General features: G+C 40.2%; 1 protein-coding gene across 1 annotated transcript in view; it reads right to left on the bottom strand.

Moving 5' to 3' along the window:
- PIK3R1 (phosphoinositide-3-kinase regulatory subunit 1) overlaps positions 1-21822 on the bottom strand; it is an 86188-nt gene that overhangs the window by 19741 nt on the left and 44625 nt on the right. The window contains exons 2-6 of the mRNA XM_007949177.2: positions 10866-10958; positions 10342-10416; positions 3651-3782; positions 2672-2873; positions 2321-2400 (exon numbers count right to left, since the gene is read on the bottom strand). Of these exons, the coding sequence (XP_007947368.1) occupies positions 2321-2400; positions 2672-2873; positions 3651-3782; positions 10342-10416; positions 10866-10958 (582 nt within the window). The remainder of the gene's footprint in view (positions 1-2320; positions 2401-2671; positions 2874-3650; positions 3783-10341; positions 10417-10865; positions 10959-21822) is intronic.

Below are 21822 nucleotides of genomic sequence, written 5' to 3'. Positions count from 1 at the left end.
TGCTCCCGGAGACCCGGTCCCTCTCGGGAGGGTAACAAGGGAAAGTGTTCAGTGCAGATCAGTGAGTAAGCACAAGCCCGCCTTGTTTCAGTACCGAGCTCCCTAGAATGACTAAAAGACATAACCAAACCAAAACCTCCAAAACCTGTTGCCGTTGAGTGGATTCCAACTCACAGTGACTCTGAAGGACAGAACAGAACTGCCTCATATGGTTTCCAAGGCTGTAACAGACTGCCACATCTTTCTCTGTGGAGCAGCTGGCGTGTCCAAACTATGACCATTTGGTTAACAGCTGAATGCTTTAACCACTGCACTACCAATACTCTTTAAAAGACATAATACAAAGGGGAAAGTGGCTCAAACTAGGCTTTAAAAATTACTTGGATTAAGTTGCTGTGAAGAAGGCACAAGAATACTGGGATGGTTCAGCAAATGTTCCAGGCTTTGTCATTCTTTAGCAGAGCTGACGGAACTAATCCTCCATTGAAACTGGCACACCAGTTTCTCAGTATAGCAGTGTAGTATCCTTTGGTGTGGCAAGCAGCTTCAAGGGTGCATAATGATAAAGACTGCAGAAAAATTTTTATTGTGTTGGAATGAGGATGAAACTGAGAAAGATGTTCCTATCAGTTTATACCAATCAGACTAATCAAACTCCAACACTGATCCACTGAACCTGGTGTAGTAGAAATTTTAAAATCCATTTGTGTTTGTCAAATCCTGTCTGGCTTTTAGCTTCCAGGTATCTTTCCTCTTCCGAGGGGTAGCCACTAAGCACTACAGGCCAACCCTTCACTGCAACCAGGGCCATCTTCTCTACTTTCTAAGACATATCTCAGTTTTGATCAGAAGGAAATGAAAGATCTTAGTTTAGCCCTTTGGCCCAAGGTCCTGCTTTGTTCTGGATAGTGATCTTCCTTTCCCACTCATGTGATTAGTCTAAGGTGGGCAGCAGACAAATGACTCACATGTCACGTTTCATTCCTTACTCTTCATCACAGCATATCGCTACCTTATCACTGCATTCTTTCCTGCTGAGCCTCAAAGCAATCTCTGAACCCCAACAGAGATCCCAAAATCCATTTACAAATGATCCAAGTAGTCATGTGAGATGAAGTATTTCAGCTAAGGCCCTGGACTAAAGTCCTAGACTACACCTATTGATAGACTTCTCTGGTGTCATTTGCCTATATCTCTGGGCATCCCTTCTGGAACATCCTGATTGCTGGGATCTAGAACCTGCAGACACCACCTCTGCCTTAACTATCATACTTGGTGTCTGTACCACCTTCAAATACCGTGCTTCAGGCCTGTCCACAGACACCCTTCTCAATACCTCCATCTTGAGCTGTTGCCTAGCCCATTCTCCATCCCATCCCTATAGGTGTGTTTTAAGCCTAGCCCCACCTAGCTATAAACAAGTCAAGCCTGACTGTGTAACACCAACTACAAGAGCACAATTTAATTCTCTATTGCATGATACTGATAACTGAGCCCCCTCACACCCACTATCCAGAGATAAATATGGTAACCTACATGAATTACCTGTAAGGGAGTTAACACTTTTAATAATAAATTCATGATGTTTTATATTTTCATTAAGACTACAAGTAACACCTTCAAGAGGTCCTGAAACTTCATTTCACCCTAACCTCTATTCTAGATAACTGGCCTCTATTAGTTAACTTTTTAACCAGTACATAGCAATGTAAGGTTGTTTGGATTTTCCACAGTAGAAGAAAAATACATCAGTTTAAATTAAATCCACTGCTAACATGTCTCCATTTCCTGCTTTGTGAAATGGCTAATTAAATGCCAGCCTGCTTTCAAAGAAGTGTCTGGCTTGCTCTAACTTGCTGCAGTGAACACTCTGGTTTCATACTGCTTGCATTATTGAAAATGTTTATTTTGACAGACGTTTCTCAGAATACCTGCTTCCAAAAAAAACATTTCAAAATACTTTAAATTATATAGTAATTATAAATCCCCTACTTTATAAGCATTAGAAAGAAAAACAAAAAATGTCAACAACTAAAATGAACTCCATAAATTTATTCAACAACTACAAGCATAAAAGTTGAGAATGTAGGGAACCTTCTCCATTCCTCATCTAAAACCAAGATAATTTAAAAACCATAAATGTTAACATCTGAGTAATATTTACCATATACACCACCACTCAGCTGGGTTTTTTTCCCCAAAAAATCACAGATCTCAATTCGACGAGAATCTTACCCTACTTAAAAGGAGGTCTAAAGCCACCATTGTTTAAGGCTCTTTAAAATGAGCAATGAGAGTGTAAAATTTCCAGAAGCATTACCTGGTGCAGGCTGTCGTTCATTCCATTCAGTTGAGATTAAAATTTCTATTACTTTTATGAGGTGTTCAGTATTATCAGAGCTACAAGAAAAAGAGAGTATTATGAGGAACCTGGAACCCAAGGAGGGGTCGCTATGAGTCAGGTCTGAGTCGACGGCACATAACAACAACAACAACAACAACATTTCCCTAAAAACAAATTAATTTTCTTTTAAACACATTCAGGTGAAGGTGTACACTATAAAATGTGCATGCAGCTGTGAACTAGTATCTTTAGGCTAAGTTTAATTATAAATTATCTTAGGGCTATCTTCATCACCCCCAAAATACATGTTTATCTTCTTTCACTTACCTGGCTGCTGGGAATCTGAAAAGCATAGGGCTGAAAATTTCAGAGAGTACTCTTGCATTCAAGAGATTTTTGCAGGCAGTTTGAGAGAGCTTGAAGAAATGTTTTAGCAAATACTGAAGTGTAAGCCAATACTGATGAGGTATATTAGGCGACCTAATGAGCTTCTTCAACAGCTGGATATATTCCTCTGAGCTCTGCACTTCTACAAGTTAAAAAGATAAATAAAAAATAATAATAATAAAAGACTGTTTCTAGGTATCAGTGAATAAACACCTGGAACATTTCTGTTCTCTGGCCTAGCTATGGAAGGAGGCATTTAAATGAAGTTGTCAGGAGAAGCAGACAGTCCGTTTGTTCTTCTCATTACAGAAAGTATTGTGAGAAAGTAAAAAATATCAAGTAAAATGGAAATGCAGAAAACTCTTGGTATAAGAAACCACTGACGTTCAGTGTGTGCTGGCAGAAATCTGTCCTTCAAGTGTGATTGGTTAGTTCAGAGGAGCATCAGATAAGTGGCACAGGTTTTAACTTTGAAGGTTACGAACCACAATTTCCTGTCCCCAAAGTGCTTCACTGAGCAATAGTGTCTGTAACTGAGAGTCCTCTCCCCTTATCACATTTGTAAAGGCCACTTAAGGAAGAAAACTAGAAAACTCTCAGTCACTAGGTACTAGTCCTGGTTCCTGAATCTGACATGGGCTCTTGGAAAAACATGTCCTTCACTGATGTAGTGAACTTTGCTAGTACTGATAAAAGGTTAACAATTAGCCATTTCAACATGCAGTTTTCCTAAGCAAACGAGAGAATCTGGGTCTTCTCGCCCTGTAATGGGGGGAATTTGGGGTGACAGTGGGAGGAGGAGGGGCAGATTACTACAACTACTTTCTAAATAATCTATCTTATGCAGCATTTAGGAAGTCTACAAGCACATCCACATCTAAATTTATGTTCACTGAGGCTTTCAGAAGAGAAAACAAACCTTGGGCTAAAGAAATCATCTCATTGTAAACAGCTACAGGAATGACCGGATTTGGTAAGTCCAGAAGATAGCGTTTGAAAGCATCTGCTAAGACGTGCACATCAATCATTTCCAAGTCCACAGAAGCAGCATCTATGAAAGGGAAAAAAATAAATAAATAACTTCAGACATTTATTGGGGTCATCTTATTTCCTAAATGTTTTATATGAAAGTGATACAGGAAAGGAAGTAATAGGAGGACAAACAGACTCTGGGGTAATAAGGAGTACCCCACAACCACTTCCAACCATGTCTGGAGGTGGTTCTGCCCTGTCTGAGAAAGCTTCTATTAAGGGGTGGGATAATAAGTATCTTACTTCCCTAGTGCTGCTATAACAGAAATACCACAAGTGGATGGCTTTAATAAATAGAAGTGTATTCCCTCACAGTTGAGGAGGGCAGAAGTCCAAATTCAGAGCACCAGCTGCAGGGGAAGGTTTTTTCTCTCTCTCTCAGCTCTGGGGAGAGCTCTTTGCCTCCTTTCATTATTTGTGGCCTGGCATTCCTTAGAGATCGCCATGTGTCTCAACATCAATATTCCCCTGGGTCTAGGGCGTTCTCAGTGCAGGGACCCTGGGTGCAAAAGGATGTGCTACCGGCTCTTCTTTCCTGGTGGTCATCAAGTCTTTCCTTCTCTGTTCCCTTCTCTCTTTATGTCTTATAAGATAAAAGGTGATGCAGGCCACACCCCTGAGACACTCCCCTTACATCTGATCAGGACTCTGACCTGAATAAGGGTGCTGAACCCTACCCTAATTTCCTTACCACTGATTGGCTGTTCACATCAGATCACATTATGGGGGATGATTACATCATTACATAACTGCCAAACCACTGAGAATCATGGCCCAACCAAATTGACAAATATTTTTTTGGGAGACACAATTTAATCCATGATAATAAGAGTCAATGTTTCCTAAAATGCTAACAGGAAAACAACAAATGCAATTCCTTGACAAATGAAAACTTAAGTTGGTAACTATTGCCTCTCAAAATAATGCAAATTTAAACCAGCAGAATGACTAATTAAGCATTAAGCTTTTATAGAATTTTAGCAGCATAGTGCCTAAGGCACTTGACTGCTACCCAGAAGGCTGGTGGTTCAAACCCACCAGCCACTCCTAAGAAGGAAGGTTGGGCAATCTACTTCTGTAGCGATACCGCCTCAGAAACCCAAGGAGGGGTCGCTATGAGTCAGGTCCAACTGGACAGCACATAACAACAACGACAAACTACAGAATTTTAGCAATCAGTCTCAAGAATAAGTATCCATAAAAATAATTTTAACATTTTCAGAACCTTCCCCCCACCATTCTGACTGGGTCGTTACTAATTGAACTTTCTCACAAGAAAGATACAAGCAGCCTGCCTAGTGAATTTCTCACCTGAAAAAAAAGGTCAAGCAATTCAGTAACAGGTGATGCTAAACAAAAACACTCCCTGAGCACTCCTCAGCAGTAAGGCCTTCTGAGTACTCGGGACAGAAAAAGGCACAGTGCCAGGCAGTAAGAAGGGGTGCTGGGAGCAAAGTTCTGGAGGCACAAATGACTGTGGGCATCTAAGACACCAGGAGAGCACACGCTACTGCAGAAGAGTACACACTCGTAATGAGAAAGATGACCTGAGGAAAATGATCAGGGGGCTGAAATGTACGAAATCGAGAAAAGGCAGGCTGATGGACCAAATAGCACATTTTATACAGCTTCATTACTTGTGGTGTAAAAGTTGGAAAGGAGCTGCTATGGACTGAATTGTGTTCCCACAAAATATGTTGTAGATCCTAACCTGTGGTTATAATCTCATCTGGGAATGGAACTTCGTTATTATGTGAATGAGGCAGTATGACTGACTACAGGGTGTATCTTAATCAAGAGAAATAAAAAGAGCAGATTGAGTGAACAAGCAAGCACAGTTGGGGAAGGCAACCATGATTACCAAGGAATTTAAAAAAAAAAAAGGCCACAGCCATCAAGTTGATTCTGACTCACAGCAACCCTACAGGACAGAGAACTGCCCCACAGGGTTTCCAAGGCTGTAAATCTTTATAGATGTAGACTGTCTTATCTTTCTCTCTTGGTGCACCTATTAGGTTCAAACTATCAACCTACTGGTTAGCAGCTGACTAATCACTATACTACCAGAGTGACCTATGATAGCCAAAGGATAAAAGCTGAAAAGAGATAAGAGCCTTCCCCTAGAGCTAAAAGAGTAAAAGCCTTCCCCTAAAGCTGGCAGGTGGAATTCAGACTGCTAGGCTCCTAAACTGTGAGAATATAAATTTGTTTGTTAGAGCCACCCAGTTGTGGTTACAGCAGCACTGGATAACTCAGGTAGGAGGTAGGAGTGATGCTGGAAGTAGAGGCACCAGTTTTGGTTATCTGAAGCCAAGTGACAGGGTTTGGACTCTAACGAAGTAAGAGAGTGCAAAGCATTAACAAGAACTAACATAACTTGATGGTTGATTGGATTGGCTGAATGTCTAGGTGAGAATGAGGAAGAATCAAAGTTTACTCCAAGACGTTTGAGTATAAGTACATAGAAGAAGGTGGTATCCTGGATACCTGTGAGCCGAATGTGATATTATAAACCACTCGAGGCTGAGATAGAGGCTACAAATATTCCCTAGACATATCACTATCACAAACCAAACTTATCTCACTCACTAGGCAGATCTTGGGAGCTCTGGTAGCATAGTGCCTAAGGCACGTGATTGCTAACCAGAAGGTTGGTGGTCCAAATCCACCAGCCACTCCTCGGAAGGAAGGTTGGGCAATCTACTTCCGTAGAGATACTGCCTCGGAAACCCAAGGAGGGATCACTACGAGTCGGGTCCAACTCGAGGGCAAATAACGCCACCAACAACAGGCAGATCTTATGAAAGATAATTACTTACACAATTCCACAAAGCTCTAAGAAAATTCAGTTTGGTATAAAATGTGGATATGTCATTTTGAGGAAAAGAATTGTTAAAGGTAAAGAGGCAAAGGGTTAAATCACTAAACCAGAGGCCTATCATATTTGTAACAAGTATGGGAAGGGCAATTCTAGGTCTTTGAACAATGAATCCACCTTGAAAATAATTAAACTACTAGTATTACTCACTGTCAAATAAAATTGTGTGTGAATTAGAGGAACACTCTACATCTACCAACTATTTGACAAGTTTCTGGTCCGTTGTGTACATCCTTTAATACATCTGTATGTCCAGAAAATTAACATTACATAATTAATAAACGAAACAAAAAAACTAAACCATTTTCCATCAAGTCAATTCTGACTCATGGCGATTGCATGTGTTTCCGAGTAGAACTGTGCTCCTTAGCATTTTCAACAGCTGCAACCTTTTGGAAATGGATCTCCAGACCTTTCTTCCAAGGTACCTCTGGGTAGATTTGAACCACCAATCTTTTGGTTAATAGCCAAGCACTTAACAGTTTGTACCACCCAGGGATTCCTGGTTTATAAACATGAAGACACTAAAAATTCCACACATTTCTCCCTCAGGCAGTATCCACCACCTTCTCTCCACTTTTGGACTACTGAGGGACAACTCTACCAGGACACTTCCCAGCAATGCAGGAGTTAGGTACATCTGTCTCCCTGACTAGACTAAGACTACCCAGGGGCAGGGCCCGGGGCTCACCCCTGTTCTTCCTGTAACCCTCACTGTACTGAACATAAAATCTGCTTCTTTAATGTTTGTGGCATGAACTATAAAACGCCCAGAGTGATGTTAATTCACTGAGGCCCTCTCTAACACTTGAGGCACATTTCCCAGCAGCCTTTATAGCGTTCAAAGAAAATAATGGTATGTTGTTCCTCTATTTTTTAATGTAACTTATAAAGCTCCTTGGGCTTTCTTACTTCTGCCCTATAAGTCTCCTTTTCTGTATCAAATCTACCCTAACATGCTCTTCCCAAAGTTATACACACCTGGCATGTGATCACTTTTGAAGTCAGCCAGGTAAGAGCTGCATAATCTCTAGACCTGGTTTGAGGGGAGTTCCTTCCACTCGGCTTTTCACTGAGTCTGTTCAGTGAAACCAATTAACTCCCCAGCCTGCACTCCTGTTTCTCCTGTAACAAAAACCCCTCCCTGACTGATCTCCAGGTCAGTGATTCTCGACCTCCTCCCCTCCCTGGGGACACGTGGAGACATTTTTAATGGCCACAACTGGGGGAGAGGTAGAGGCCAGGGATGCAGCTAAACATTGTACAATGCACAAGACAGCCAGTCCCCCTACCCAACTCCAACAAAGAATTATTCAGCCTAAAATGTCAGCAGGGCCAGGGTTGAGAAAGCCTAATAAGTTAAGAGAAATAATAATAAAGTATCTGGAGAAAAGCCATACCATTTACACTCAAAAGAAGAAAGAAACATTTCATTTTAGGGTAATATTGGGGAAAAAAAGAACAAGGGCTTCTGGATACAGGCCAGTTTGGACACAAGTCATAGCTCTGCCACTTCAAACCAAAACTAAAGCCACTGTTGATTCTGACTCATAGCAACTCTATAGGACAGAGTAGAACTGCCCCATAGGGTTTCCAAAGCAGTAAATCTGTAATGAAACAGCTTGTCTCATTTTTCTCCCACAGAGCAGCTAGTGGGTTCAAACCATCAACCTTTTGGCTAGCGGTCGAGTGCTTTAACCACTGTGCCACTAGGGCTCCTCTTTGCCACTTAGCAGCTGGAAAATGTTAAAAGAAATTACTTATCTGAGGTCAGCTTCCTTTACTGGTGAATTCAAGTAACAAATACTTGCATCACAAAGTTAACATGAGAATAAAGTAACTCAGTAGGTATATAATAAATATGGGCTGTTTCCTCCCACCTCTGTCCTTTTCAGACCTGCTTGGCTAAAAGCCGTATTTTCTTCAGACTTAAGTGAAGTGACTTGTCCCTAAGCTTTCTGAAGGATCTGACATGTTCTTCTTCAGTGAAAAAATCCTTGAGCTAGAAATAGTACCAGTGGGTTTACTCCCAAGTGTGGACAATGACAAAGTTTATTTACATATATATGCACATATATGCACGTATGTGTATACACACACACACACACACACACACATATATTTGCCAATTAACTCGTTTTTATAGCATAGAATCCAAATGAAAACAATTTTCTTCATGTGTGCTTTGATCTCAGTGGGGAAAAAAAGCTGACCATCAAAACACGTATATTGTTGACGTGACTATGGGTTCTTTACCTCATTTCACTGGTGGTGTGAAGATTTTTCTTTTTTTTTTTCTTTCAAGCTAAACCGTATCACTTTGTATTTGGGCACATTAAAATCTTAACCACTATTTCTCAAATAACTTCCATTTCATTGGTTTCTGATGTCTAAACATTTCCTGTGTCTTTTAACATGTTCAATGTGACCAAATTTTTGACCAAAATATGTCTCTCTCTCTCTCTCAGTTGGTTAAAGACAAAATTCAGTATTTCCATAACACCCCTGTCAAGCAGTTCAGAAATACAGAAAAGCAAATCTTTTCACCTTAACTTTCTATCAGTCAGCTTCTAGTTACTGACTCTGTGGGCAGGATGGGAGATACAAAAGCAAAACTGAGTTCCATGCATAAAGAAAAAATAAAGAGTTCTTTACAGTTTTACAGTTTCAGACATTTGCTCTGTGCACTCCAAGTGAAATTATTTACTTATAAAGATCTAATCTCCTTTCCTCCCAGAAACACTTTCCTAGAAATTTTCATAAGCTACTTTTAAAATCTATATACATGTTTTAAATGCTTATTTAATAAATATATTTGGACACTCTTAGCATAATTTTACACTTCTGAAGGGGCTGCTTCTAACTGGGTTTCACTTTTTGGTTCAAAACAAAACCCCAAAACCCCACCAGTTGCTGTTGAATCAGTTCTGACTCATGATGATCCCGTGACAAAGCAGAACTGGGCTCCACAGGGTTTTCAAGGTCATGGATTTTCAGAAGCAGATCAGCAGGCTTTTCTTCTGAGGTGTCTCTGGGTGGCTTCGAACCACCAACCTATCGGTTAGTAGTTGGGAACTGTACTCACTGCCGCACTCAGGGACCACAAAAACACTATAAACCAGGGCTTTTTCCAAAGTGTCCCAAAGAGTTGTTTTTACCAACACATCACTGAATATAAAATATCATGATATCATTTAATGTTAGCACGGCATGAAAAAGAAAAAGAAAGAAGAATAAGAGGGAGAAAGGGTAAGGATGGAGGTGGAAATGGAAAAGAAAGAAAGAATAGGTAAGAAGAGACATCTGTTAAATGTAAAATTATAAATAGTTTTTAACTGATCCAGATTAACTCAATGGCGCAAACTACAGAGCTGGAGGAAAGATACAGATATGCAGAATAAACAAATCCCAAAAGGTTGCTTCTTCTGTGATTTGTGCAGGACCCAGGGGCTCAAGGCTATGATGAGTGTCAGTGCAGCTGCAGGCAGGTATGCACACATTTACACCTCAGCTCAGGAGATAAGTATCAAAGGTTTGCATTGGTTTGCATGAGCACCATTAACAGGGCCCAGGGAACTGGTGTGGGCTGAAATGCTGGAACGCTGCACGGATTAATTCAACCTTTTTGTGTGTGCATTACCTGAAACAGAAAGGAAAGAATGGCCTTTGTCATTTGTCCTTCCAGTGCTGTCACACTTACCACAATCAAGTAGCTGTCGTAATTCTGCTGGGCTGCTAGAGCTCTGTGTTCTGTATAGAGTTGAACATTCCAGACCTAGGATACAAAACAGACTGTGTATGCAAAACACAGCTCTCTGGAGAACCCGTGAACCCGCTGCCAGAAAGACATTCCAGTTTCCATCCAGGATCTATTCTAGGTGTGTACCAAATATTCTTGGAAATCAATTCCTACTATTAATCTTCCCTGGCATGTTAATAATCTTGGTCAAATCATCTGAGCATTAAGAAGCAAGTTAGTTATATTTATTAAATTATGGAATATTTAATATCATTTCCAAACATGTCAATGTAGAGTTAGAAATAACAGACCAAGATTCTTTCCCCTGTACACAGCCCCAAACAAATCTGTGTCTAATAGAGTATCTACCCATAGCAGGCAGTAAGAAATTTATTGAATGAATGTCCAAAAGACAAATATAAATTATAATACCCCTGAAAGAAGACTACAGAGAGATAACGAATTCCCTCTACTAGTTTGATTACCTTTCTTTTCAATGGCTTCCACGAGCTTGACAAGAAGAGGGGGAGCAATGTCAGGAGGGGCAAACTGCTCTGTAAGATCCGGAAGAGTCAAAGCTGCAAACAAAGAAAATCCCATATATTTAATTTGGGATAATCAAATGCATTAGGTAACAATGAAGAAACTCTAAATACAGAATGATTTCATTCTCTATGACAGTCGCAAACTCAGACCCCTACCCTGGGTCCTGCACTATAAAAGGTTCCACTCTGCCTCTCCCTGCAGTGTGATGAGATTTTGGGGATAAGGGGACATGCCTGCTTCCTCTCTCACTGGACACACTCGGAGTACTTACCTAAAAAAAACAAACCCACTGTCATCAGTAGATTCTGACTCATTGTGACCCTAAGGACAGAGGAGAATTTCCCCACAGAGTTTCCAAGGCTGTAAATCTGTCTGGAAGCAGCCAGACACATCTTTCTCCTGGGGAGCAGCAGATGGGTTCAAACCACGGACCTTTCAAAATCACCGACCTTTCAGTTAGCAGTCGACTGCTTTAATCACTGTACCACTAGGTTCCCTGAGTACTTATCTTGTTGTGTTGTTGTTGTTATGTGCCGTCGAGTCGGCCCTGACTCATAGCGACCCCTCCTTGGGTTTCCGAGGCAGTATCACTACAGAAGTAGGATTGCCCAACCTTCCTTCCGAGGAGTGGCTGGTGGGTTTGAACCGCCAGCCGTCTGGTTAGCAGGCAAGTGTCTTAGCCACTATACTACCAGAGCTCCCATCTAGAATCCTGGAATTCCCTGTCCAAATGGCTTCTTTTGGCCTCTTCCCCTAGTCCATCCTTCCTGAGCCTAAGGGGTAGATTTAGGATGGGTGGGAAGGGGCTGCTGATGGAATGGACTTTGGATATGCAAGGTCCATTGTGTTGTAGGGTGAAGCTAAGGCTAATACTGGGGCCAGTTCTCCCCATTACCACTCTGCTCTGGGGCAGAACTCTGAGGTGCCCAAGAACTCTAAATTCAAATCTGGCCTCTGGACTACTCTGAAAGAATAAGTAGGAAGACAGAGCAGATCTTATGGAACAGTTAGTTGATATAATTTATAACTTTAAATATTTAGACACAGGGTATGTGGCTACAAATATCAGGGTGGCCTAGTGTCAGATATGGAAGTCAATGCAAATAATCACTGTCCATATGAGACTCAAATGAGGTCTCTGTGTAACCACTGCTGAACCCTTAATTTCCATACATATGCTTTGATCACTTAGTAGTTTAAAAACTGGGGATGCTTTCATAAATTCTCTTTCCAGGCTTTATTTCCACATATACCAACTATAACGCTACAAAAGGAAAATATCTAGTAACCAGATGACACTCATAAATATTGTGTTTTAACTTTCATGCCAAAAAAATATGAAACTATTTTCAAGTAAAAATATTTTTCTCATAATATGCCAGAAGAGGGAGCTAACCATATTCCCCTCAAAGTTCTCAAACTGCAAAATATAGGTAAAGGACCATCTATATGAAATTATCTATGTGTGTAACCTATTTATTAGCACTCAATTGATAACTTTTTATATATTTAAATTTCATCAGAACACATTCTTATTTAGCAATAGTTTATATGATTTAAAAAATTAAATATGTGAAGTTTGGTCTCACAGAGATTTTAGTGGTGTGATTCTTTATTATAAGCCATGTATGATGTTAAGCAAATTTCCAGTTCAATCCATGTTTCAAATACTAAGGGTCCACATAACCAGACTTACAATACAAAAGTCAAGTAAATTGAATTTATTAAACTTTGATCTCAGATTACTGATAAGTCATAATTTAGTTTGTCAAATCTAAACCCTCTGGTTTAAGACCTTTTCAGAGTGTAGTAGGAGCCCTGGTGGTACAGTGGTTAAGTTGGTTAAGCACTTGGCTGCTAAGTGAAAGGTCAGCAGTTCAAACCCATCAACCACTCCCGTGGGAGAAAAATGTGGCGGTTTGTTTCCGTAAAGACTTTAAACCTTGGAAACTCTACGGGGCAGTTCTACTCTGTCCTGCAGGGTAGCTATGAGTTGGAATCGACTCAACAGCAATGGGTTTCAATAGATTCTATAATAGAAAGTCTCATGTGATCTTGCCACTTAAATCAGTCCTTGCAATTGCCCAGGATAAAAGAAGAGGCTCAATTATGGAAGAAAACCCTACAGCAGTACTGTCCAATAGAACTTCCTGCAAGAATGGAAGCACTCCAAAGCTGCACTACCCAATAAGGTGGATATTGAGCTCTTAAAATGTAGCTACTGTGACTAAAGAACTGAGTTTTTCATTTTAGTTGATTTAAATAGCTACATGTGGGTGTAACCACAATATTGGAAAGCACAGCTGCCCTATAGTCTGAGCAGGGTCAGATGAAATGGCAGATTAAAGGTTCTTGAGTCAGGTTTGTGCTCTACAGAGTCCCAGACAGTTGCCATCAAGTCCAGTCTGAGTCACAGTGACCCCAAGTGTGTTAAGAGTCGCATTATGCTGCATAGGACTTTCAAGGGCTGATTTTTCAGAAGTAGACCCCAATAGGGCTATAAAGCTATCCTGAGAACAAAGACAGGGCATCATGACATAATACTAATCAACATCTTGATATAGGCACACTCAGTGTCTCAGGTGACCCTGTCCTACTGCAACACTCTAACATATTCTGTACTTTATAAAGTTAGAACAGCCATGTCATTAACCTTCCAGACCCTGTGATGACAGCTAAGTGGGAACTTCATCTCTCCAGTGTTTCCTACACTTGCCCAAGTTTAAATATCACCTGGAAAACTTGTTAGGAATATACATTTGAGGTACCATTACAAATCCCCTGGAATAGAATCCCCAAAGGAGGGGGCTTAGTAATAGTTTAGAGCTAGGAATATGCTTTCTTCCTTCCCACTGCCGTCAAATCGATTCCAACTCACAGAGAACCTAGAGGACAGAGTAGAACTGCCCCCTAGGGTTTCCAAGGCTATAATCTTTACAGATGATGACTGCCACATCTTTCTTTTGCAGAGCAAATGGTGGGTTCAAACAGCCAACCTCTCAGTTCATAGCCAAGCACTTTAACTACTGCACCATCAGGGCTCCTTAGTAATAATATGCTTTAAGATATGCTATTATGATAAGACAATTTATGTGGGTAACTCCCTAAAAAATCCACCAATGATATCTTCAAATCTTTAAATGTTAAAATGCAAATATTTTTGAAAAGCACTTAAAATACTGAAGTCTTCAAAGTTTCATATGGTCTTTTTAATGAAAAGTATCATAAAATTTTTAAAAATACTGTAAATGGAAGCATACGATTCCATTTCTGCAAATATACTATAAACCTTTTCAATAGCCTCATATGCATGTGAATGCTGAACAATGAATAAGGAAGACCACAGAAGAAATGATTTGAGTATTCTTCCCTTTCTCTCATAAAATATGTAGGATTTTTCTTCCCCTCTTTTTTAACTTTAAAAAAAAAAAAAAAATCTCTTTAGTACTGGCAACTGAAAATGGAATTACTTAATAAAGAAAAGGTTTCTCTCCTCCCAGAATCTTATCAACACAATCATTTCTGCAGGCAAATATGAAAGTTAAATTAATGGCAATTAAAGATTTCATCTCATTGTGACTAAAATATGCACCCAACAGTTGGTGCGTCCCTGGGTTGGCAAATGTTGCTTATAAAATGGTTTCCATCTCTCTATTTCTTCACTTCCACTTGAAAAATAAAATAAAATAATAAAAGCAAAATTTTCTTAGCTTCCTTAGTTCTTCCCATGTTTCTTTGGGGGAAAGAGGGTAATTTAACTGGATTCCCTGGGTGGCACAAACCGTTAAGTACTAGATACTAGGCGAAATGTGGGTGGTTTGAACACCCAGAGGCACCCTGAGGAGCTCTGGTGGTGTAGTGGTTAAACTGCTTGGCTGCTAACCAAACAGGTCAGTGGTTCAAACCCATCAGCCACTTCCCATAGGAAAAAGATGAGACAGTCTGCTTCAGTAAAGATTTATAGCCTTGGAAACCCTATGGGGCAGTTCTACCCTGACCATAGAGTTGCTATGAGTCAGAATCAACTTATAGCAGTGGGTTTGGGTTTTGGTTGGAGGCACCTCGGGAAGACAGACAGGCCTCCCACTCTGCTTCTGAAAGATCACAGCCTTGAAAATCCCACGGAGCAGTTCTACGCTGCACACATGGAGTCACAGGGTCTGAACAGACTGGGCTGCAACTGACAACAATAACTTGTTGTAAACTGAGCTACAAATTTGCATTTGTTTCATTCATACAAGGGCCACATGGAGTTTCTGAAAAGTAACCCAACAGCTATTAGGTACTGTGAGAACACTGGTACTTTTCTCAAACTGCACAATAGATTACTTGAAAAGGATCAAATAAAAAACTAGACATAATATTAGGAAGTTTAAGTATTCCTTTCATCATGTACTAAGTCAATTTTCCACTCAACTTTTAGTACTAAAAAATACTTTAACATGTAACTGTATGAATCATTACAGTTGATCAAGATTTTGCAATGGGAACTTTAAAAGGTAAATTTAACAAAGAGAGAATTCTTTTAATGTAACAATTCAAGGATTTCCTATTGCTTTTACAATGTCTAGGACTCAATCCACTTCTCCTTTAAAATATTTTGACACAGTCTATGTGGAAGCCCCACCCAAGAAGTCCTTTCAGTTCAAATCTGCTTTGGGCAATAGATTTGATTATAGTTCAAAATCTAAGAAATATCCTAAAGCAAAATATCAATTTTTACAACAATCCTGTGGTAGTTAAGCTTATGCGTCTACTTGGTTAAGCCTGGTTTTGAGTGGCTAGGCAGACGGATGTAGTTATTCCCCATGATAAGATTAGTAATAAACTCCAAGGAGAAGCTTAGTACCTGCCTCAGGGATGTGGTTTACTTCCAGTATATAACAACACAGCTTTGAGAAAGGTCTCTGAGCTTTTTGGCATGCTTGGACCCTGCACGTAGCCGGGTCTTCATTCAGTAGCCTGTCTTGTTTCCTGGGACTATCTCTGGACTCGAACCAGTGGCCTGCCATGTTGTTTGGTAATCTTGGGACTATGCCATTTTATTTGTTTACCTTGGGGGTTTGTCAGCCTCAACAGCCATCAGCTGCCTGAGTTAAGAAATGCCTCCAGCAAGAGGCCGAGCTGAAGCCCAAGGTCTATGGACTTTCGCCTAGCTTCTAGAGCTGGCACTTTGAACTTGGACTTCTAGCCTCCAAAACTGTAAAAGAATAAATTCCTGTTTTCTAAGACCACCCATTTGTGCTATTTTCTGTTGGAGCAGCACCAGAGAACCAAAACAGATCCTAAAATCAACTATTCATTTAATTCCACTACATACAATAGGCTTATGTTTACTTTTTCATTAGGTTCCATTTTAAGAAATGCAATAGTAAATGACAAGTGCTAGGAATATTACAAAATTTGACAAGCTGTGCTTTGAAAAGTCGATGATCAAACATCACATCATACAGTTTGACAAACCAAAACACAACAGAACTTAAAAACGAACAAAAAATACAGACCATATAAAAAATATGGTAGCTTAAAATTCAACAGAGGATGATCCTCCCAAAGCCTACATATAAATTCTCATTAGACTTCTCCTTTCAGTAAGACATTTATACCTCTTTGAGGAGTACTTTTTGGTGTTGAAGCCTGTTTGCAGCACAGTATACAAGTCTGGAGAATCAAGTCCACTCCTAAGAATCTGGGTGAATTTGTAGATTCCTATACTATAATCCAGCACTGAGATGAATCATTTTTGCCTCAGAAGAAATCAGTAGTACTCAGGAAAAAGAGAAGAAGGAACAGCAAAAATATCTAAAGGTGGTGAAGGCAAGAAATGCATTAATTCAAAAGAAAGGAGGAACCAGTCTTCAACCTTGATGAGAACACCATTGAACTAGTTGTCCCAGGTGGCAGAAAAAAAATTTTGATGACACATCAAATGCTGCATTTTCCATTAGTTCTGTTTTCCCCCTCTGCCCTGGTGACAACCAACCAGTGAAAGAGAAGACAGCCTTCTCCCCAATGTGAGGCCCTTCCCAAACCACTAACACAGACAGGCCTGAACAGTCCTTGGGCACCGATGGTGTGTGGGAGACAGTGGCATTCCTTGCATTAAGTGGTGCCAACACCGCTACAAAGTGCAAGATGAAACCAGCACACAGCTGCACCTTTTGGAGGCGTTCTCCGTTAAAAAAAAAGAAGAAGAAGAAGAAAAGGTATTTTAGAGTTAGTGCTTGGCAGAGCCAAGTAGAACGTTTAAGCTGAAATACTGAGACTCCAGAATCAGCCCAAGCCAAGTATTTCAATACTGATGCAAGCAGCTTGGAAGAGTGTGAAAAACTTCCACTTACCTTTTAAAATGTAATAAAAATACACAGAAGAGAAAGTGTACATGCAAAGAATGAATCAATATTGATTAAGATGTTAGTCTACTCATCAACTGTTGTTGAATCATAACTTTATTTCTGTCTCAAATGATTCCTCTCATGGCTTCCAATGAAAAATGTACATTCTGGTGGGCAAAAATCTAAGAAATCCCTATTCCTTTCTTAAATAAACCTCACTAGCACCTTCCTACTTTATGCATGTATGGGTTAACACCAGAAACTTTTATACTTCTTAAGCTGCCTGTGCTGTTTGGCTGAGATTTGTTTTAAAAGCAGTTGTTGTTGAGTCGATTCCAACTCAGGGCAGCCTCACGTGTTGCAGAGTAGAACTGCTCCATAGAGTTTCAAGGCTGTGAGCTTTTGGAAGGAGATAGCCAGGTCTTTCTTCCTAGGTGCTTCATGATGCTAAAAACGTAAGTAAAACAAAAAACCTACTATGGGTTCCCAAATTTTGGAACGCAGTATAGAAGTGATTCACAGTACAGGCTTAAACCCAAAGAGGCCTGGCTTTAAATCCTGGTTTTATTACTTACTGAGTATAATCTTGAGCAAGTTAATTAATTTGAAACCCAGTGTCCTCATCTGTAAAATGGGAAATACTCATTAGAGTAGAAATGGATCATGTCAACATGGTAGACACAGTGCCTAGTACGTAGAAAGCACAAACTGATGGACAATTATTTTTAATGTCAGAATTATTCATGTAAACATTATTAATAGATTTTTGGAATATTCAATTGCAATGGAACATTTTTAGATCAGAAATTATTTTTAATTTAGAAAGACTCCTACTTTTTTCCCCAAGGTGGCAAACTGGAAGCATATTTGATATAGAAGATATCTGCACAGATTCAAATCTAATATTTTTCAGAAGTCATAACTAAACTATCACATTACTTTCAATTTGTTGCACATTTTTCCCAATAAAGACCATAATATGAATCTATTTGAATTATTATACTTCAGTTTTCTGAATGTGAAGGCAAAATGAAGTTGGAGTGATTGTGTAATAAATTATGTTGAACTTAGAGGAACCAAGCACTTTTTTCTTTAAAGAGGGAAGAAAAAATAATATATGGGTAACTGAAAATAGGACTAGAAAGAGTAGCTATGGAAATAAATCTTCAGCCACAATTATATTATTTTCAGAGATAAGAAGTAGGAGGGAATTAAAAGAGTTGCCAGTAGACTCAAACTAGAGGTCTGCAAATCTTTTCTTTACGTTTGTCTTCTTCCTTTTATCTCTTCTGCTGCTCTGCAGCTTAAAAACAAACTAAAGGGATCTCAGATCCTCTGCCCATTTCATTTGGCTTATACACAACAAGACTGGTATAGGAACCAAACCACAGACAAGGATCTTCTTATTAAATGTGAGCAGACCTAACAGCTTTGCTTCTGATGGCCCAGCTAGGGCCTGGGAGTTAAGAGATAACTGAAAGGCCAGATTACACTTAATCCCTGACAGGCTAGCCTAATTAATTGTGATTCTTATCACCTCAAGTGGGAGTCTGATTTAAAGATTACAATGTACAGTGTATAGCAAACTAAAATGCTGGGCAGGAGGCAAAAGGGGAAGAAAGGAACTTCCTCTTCTCCCCACCAGGACAAGAGTTTTAGGTTGGGTCCAGAGGATTTCAGAGGCTAATGATTTAAAAGGAAGTTGGTCTGTTGGTCTGTTCGTTTAGAAAGATTTCATATGAAATGTGACCCAGAGGCCCCAAAAGGGAAGGAAAGAAGGGAGCAAACCACTTGACTACAGGCAGTGGGCCGTTGGCTATTTGTTGAATGAATGAGTGAATGAGTAACACTGACCACTGACCAGGAGCCACACCCCGTAGGAAGTATTTTACAGGCATGATTATATTTATTTTTCATAGCAGTTTAAAGACAGAGGGTCCTTATTATCCTCAATTTCAAAATGAGGAAACTGAGACACAAAATAATTAAGTAATTTGGCCAAGGTCACAGCTAGTAGTTCCTGTCAGTTCAGTTTCGGTTAGTCTGCCCTTCACTGGAGTATGCAAGTCCCAGTCAAGGAATGACCCGGTGTCAATTTCTCAAAAGTTCCTTCCCACCAAAACAACCCAAACCCACTACCATCGAGTTGATTCTGACTATATAGGACATAGTAGAACATCACCATGGAAGAAGACTACCATCTCTCTATCAAAGGGGTTTGCAAAGACTGCCATATCTTTCTCCTGCAGAGCTGCTAGTGGGTTCAAACTGCTGACCATTTATTTGGTTAGCAGTTGAGTGCTTACCCACTGCACTACCAGGGCTCCTAAAGTTCCTTCTAAGGCTTCCTAATTTAAAGGGTAACTACATGTGGGAGCTCTGGTAGCATAGTGGCTAAGGCACTTGACTGCTAACCAGAAGGCTGGCGGTTCAAACCCACCAGCCACTCCTCGGAAGGAAGGTTGGGCAATCCTACTTCCATAGTGATACTGCCTCGGAAACCCAAGGAGGGGTCGCTATGAGTCGGGGCCGACTCGATGGCACATAACAACAACAACAACAACACACATGTAGGCAATGCTTGGTCCCACAAGCAAGTAGTCATAATACTTCCTGATATGTTCGAGTAAGGCAAATGTGTGGTGCAAACGAAGGGTTGGAGATTCAAGTCCATCCAGGTACCTTGGAAGGAAGGCCTGACCATCTACTTGCAAAAAATCAGCCATTGAAAACTCTATGAAGCACAATTCTACACTAACACATGGGGTTGCCTGACAAGGAATGGACCTGGAATTGGGAGGTTTTTATCTTGACAACATCAGCTTTTACACTTCCCCCCAAATAAGCAGGTCAGTACATTCTCTCTCACTATAAAATATTTTGAAAGGTAGCTAACTAATGTCTAAATAGAAAATTAACATATAATTCTAAGACCTAGGGTAAGCAATGGAAGGCCTTCTTAATACAAGTTTCTAAACTTAAGTGTAGATACAAATATATTTTTATTATGGTGAAAATATATACAATAGTCACAAATTCAACAATTTCTACAAGGACAATTCAGTGGCAGTGATTACCTTCATGCTGTTCAACCATTAAACATTCTTTTCCAAAATATTCCACCACCATTAACACAGATTCAACGGCCCCCATACAAACACTTCCCCTTTCTCTCTCCTTCCACCAGTAACCACAGATAATCTTTGCTTTCGATATTTGCTTATCTCATATAAATGAAATCATGCAGTGTTTGTCCTTTTGTGATTGGCATTAGCTCAGCATACTGTCTTCGTGGATCATCACTGTTATGGCACGCATCAGGACTTCACTCTCCTCTCTCTCACTTTTATTTCATGATAAATTTCAGAGTTAAGGTTATAAAATGTAATGTTAGAATTGTTTAAGATACTAATGCTGGGTCTTTAGATGTAGCTTAAGAAGCCTCAATGCCACAAGCAGTATGCAAGAGCCCATGATCAGGAAAGAGCAGAAGTAGGGAGACAGAAGCCATTACTGGCGAAATCAGCGACCAGACAGAAGCATTTGATCCCGGCTGGAACCTCTCTAACAATATGGAAGCAGGGTATTAACTGACCAAGGGGAGTGTCAGTGCAAAAAGGGAGACCACCAAAGAGGTAAATTTGTCCAACTCAGCAGAATGGGCAGTAGTAAGAAAACCTGGATGGAAATCGGAAGAGAAAAGACTGACCACATGCCATTCTAACAACTAGAGAGAGAGAAAGGTTTTTTCCTCTGACGTTTTGAAACATACAGGGAAGTTGAAAGAGATATACAGTGAACACTCATGTACCCTCCCTCTTGATTCCACAATTATTCTTCTAATATGGTTGTTTTATCACATAGCTATATTCATGCATCAAGTCATTCATCAACCCATCTTTTATTATTATTATTCCTTTCAAATTAAGTTGCAGACATCAGTACCCTTTACTCAAAGAAAGGAAAGAAATCTTAATTCTAGGGGGAAAGAAAAAGTCAATGTTAATTCTACAGATAATTTATGGGTTCCAAACTTTAATGTGCATATTAATAATCTGATTTGGTACGCCAGGGGGTGGTGCTAGGATTCTGCATTTCCAACAAGCTGAAAGGGGATGTCCATGCTGCTGGTCCTGAGACCACACTTTGAAGTAGCAGGCATTTAAGTTGAGTCCACCAGCCACAGGACAGCACAGCCAGGTCACTGTGGGAGACAAACCTTCTAATGATAACTCACTGCCAAGAAGGCCTGGACCTCACGGGCTAGTCTTCCACCAAACCACAGCAGCACCACCATCTCACCAGCTAAGTCCTTCCTGGGCAGCTGACAGACGGAAAGGTCTTGCTACCAAATCTAATTATGTCTTAATATCACTCCTAATTAGATACCAAAAGAGAGAAATTAGGAGTAGAGCTCTGCTATGTTGTGCAATTCTCCCCGGGTCAGCACTCACAAATGGACCATCCCATGTGGAGGGAACACCTGCGTCACATTTGCCCCAGGTGCCAGAACAGGCTGAGGCTGAGGACTAGAGCCCAGGTCTCCATAGCACCACACCAG

The sequence above is a fragment of the Orycteropus afer genome, unplaced genomic scaffold, assembly GCF_000298275.1.
Source record: "Orycteropus afer afer isolate SDZICR_OR568_19922 unplaced genomic scaffold, OryAfe1.0 scaffold00242, whole genome shotgun sequence".
NCBI lineage: Eukaryota > Metazoa > Chordata > Mammalia > Tubulidentata > Orycteropodidae > Orycteropus > Orycteropus afer.
The sequence above is the reverse complement of the archived record's forward strand: the minus strand, read 5'-3'. Positions and strand labels throughout refer to the sequence as shown.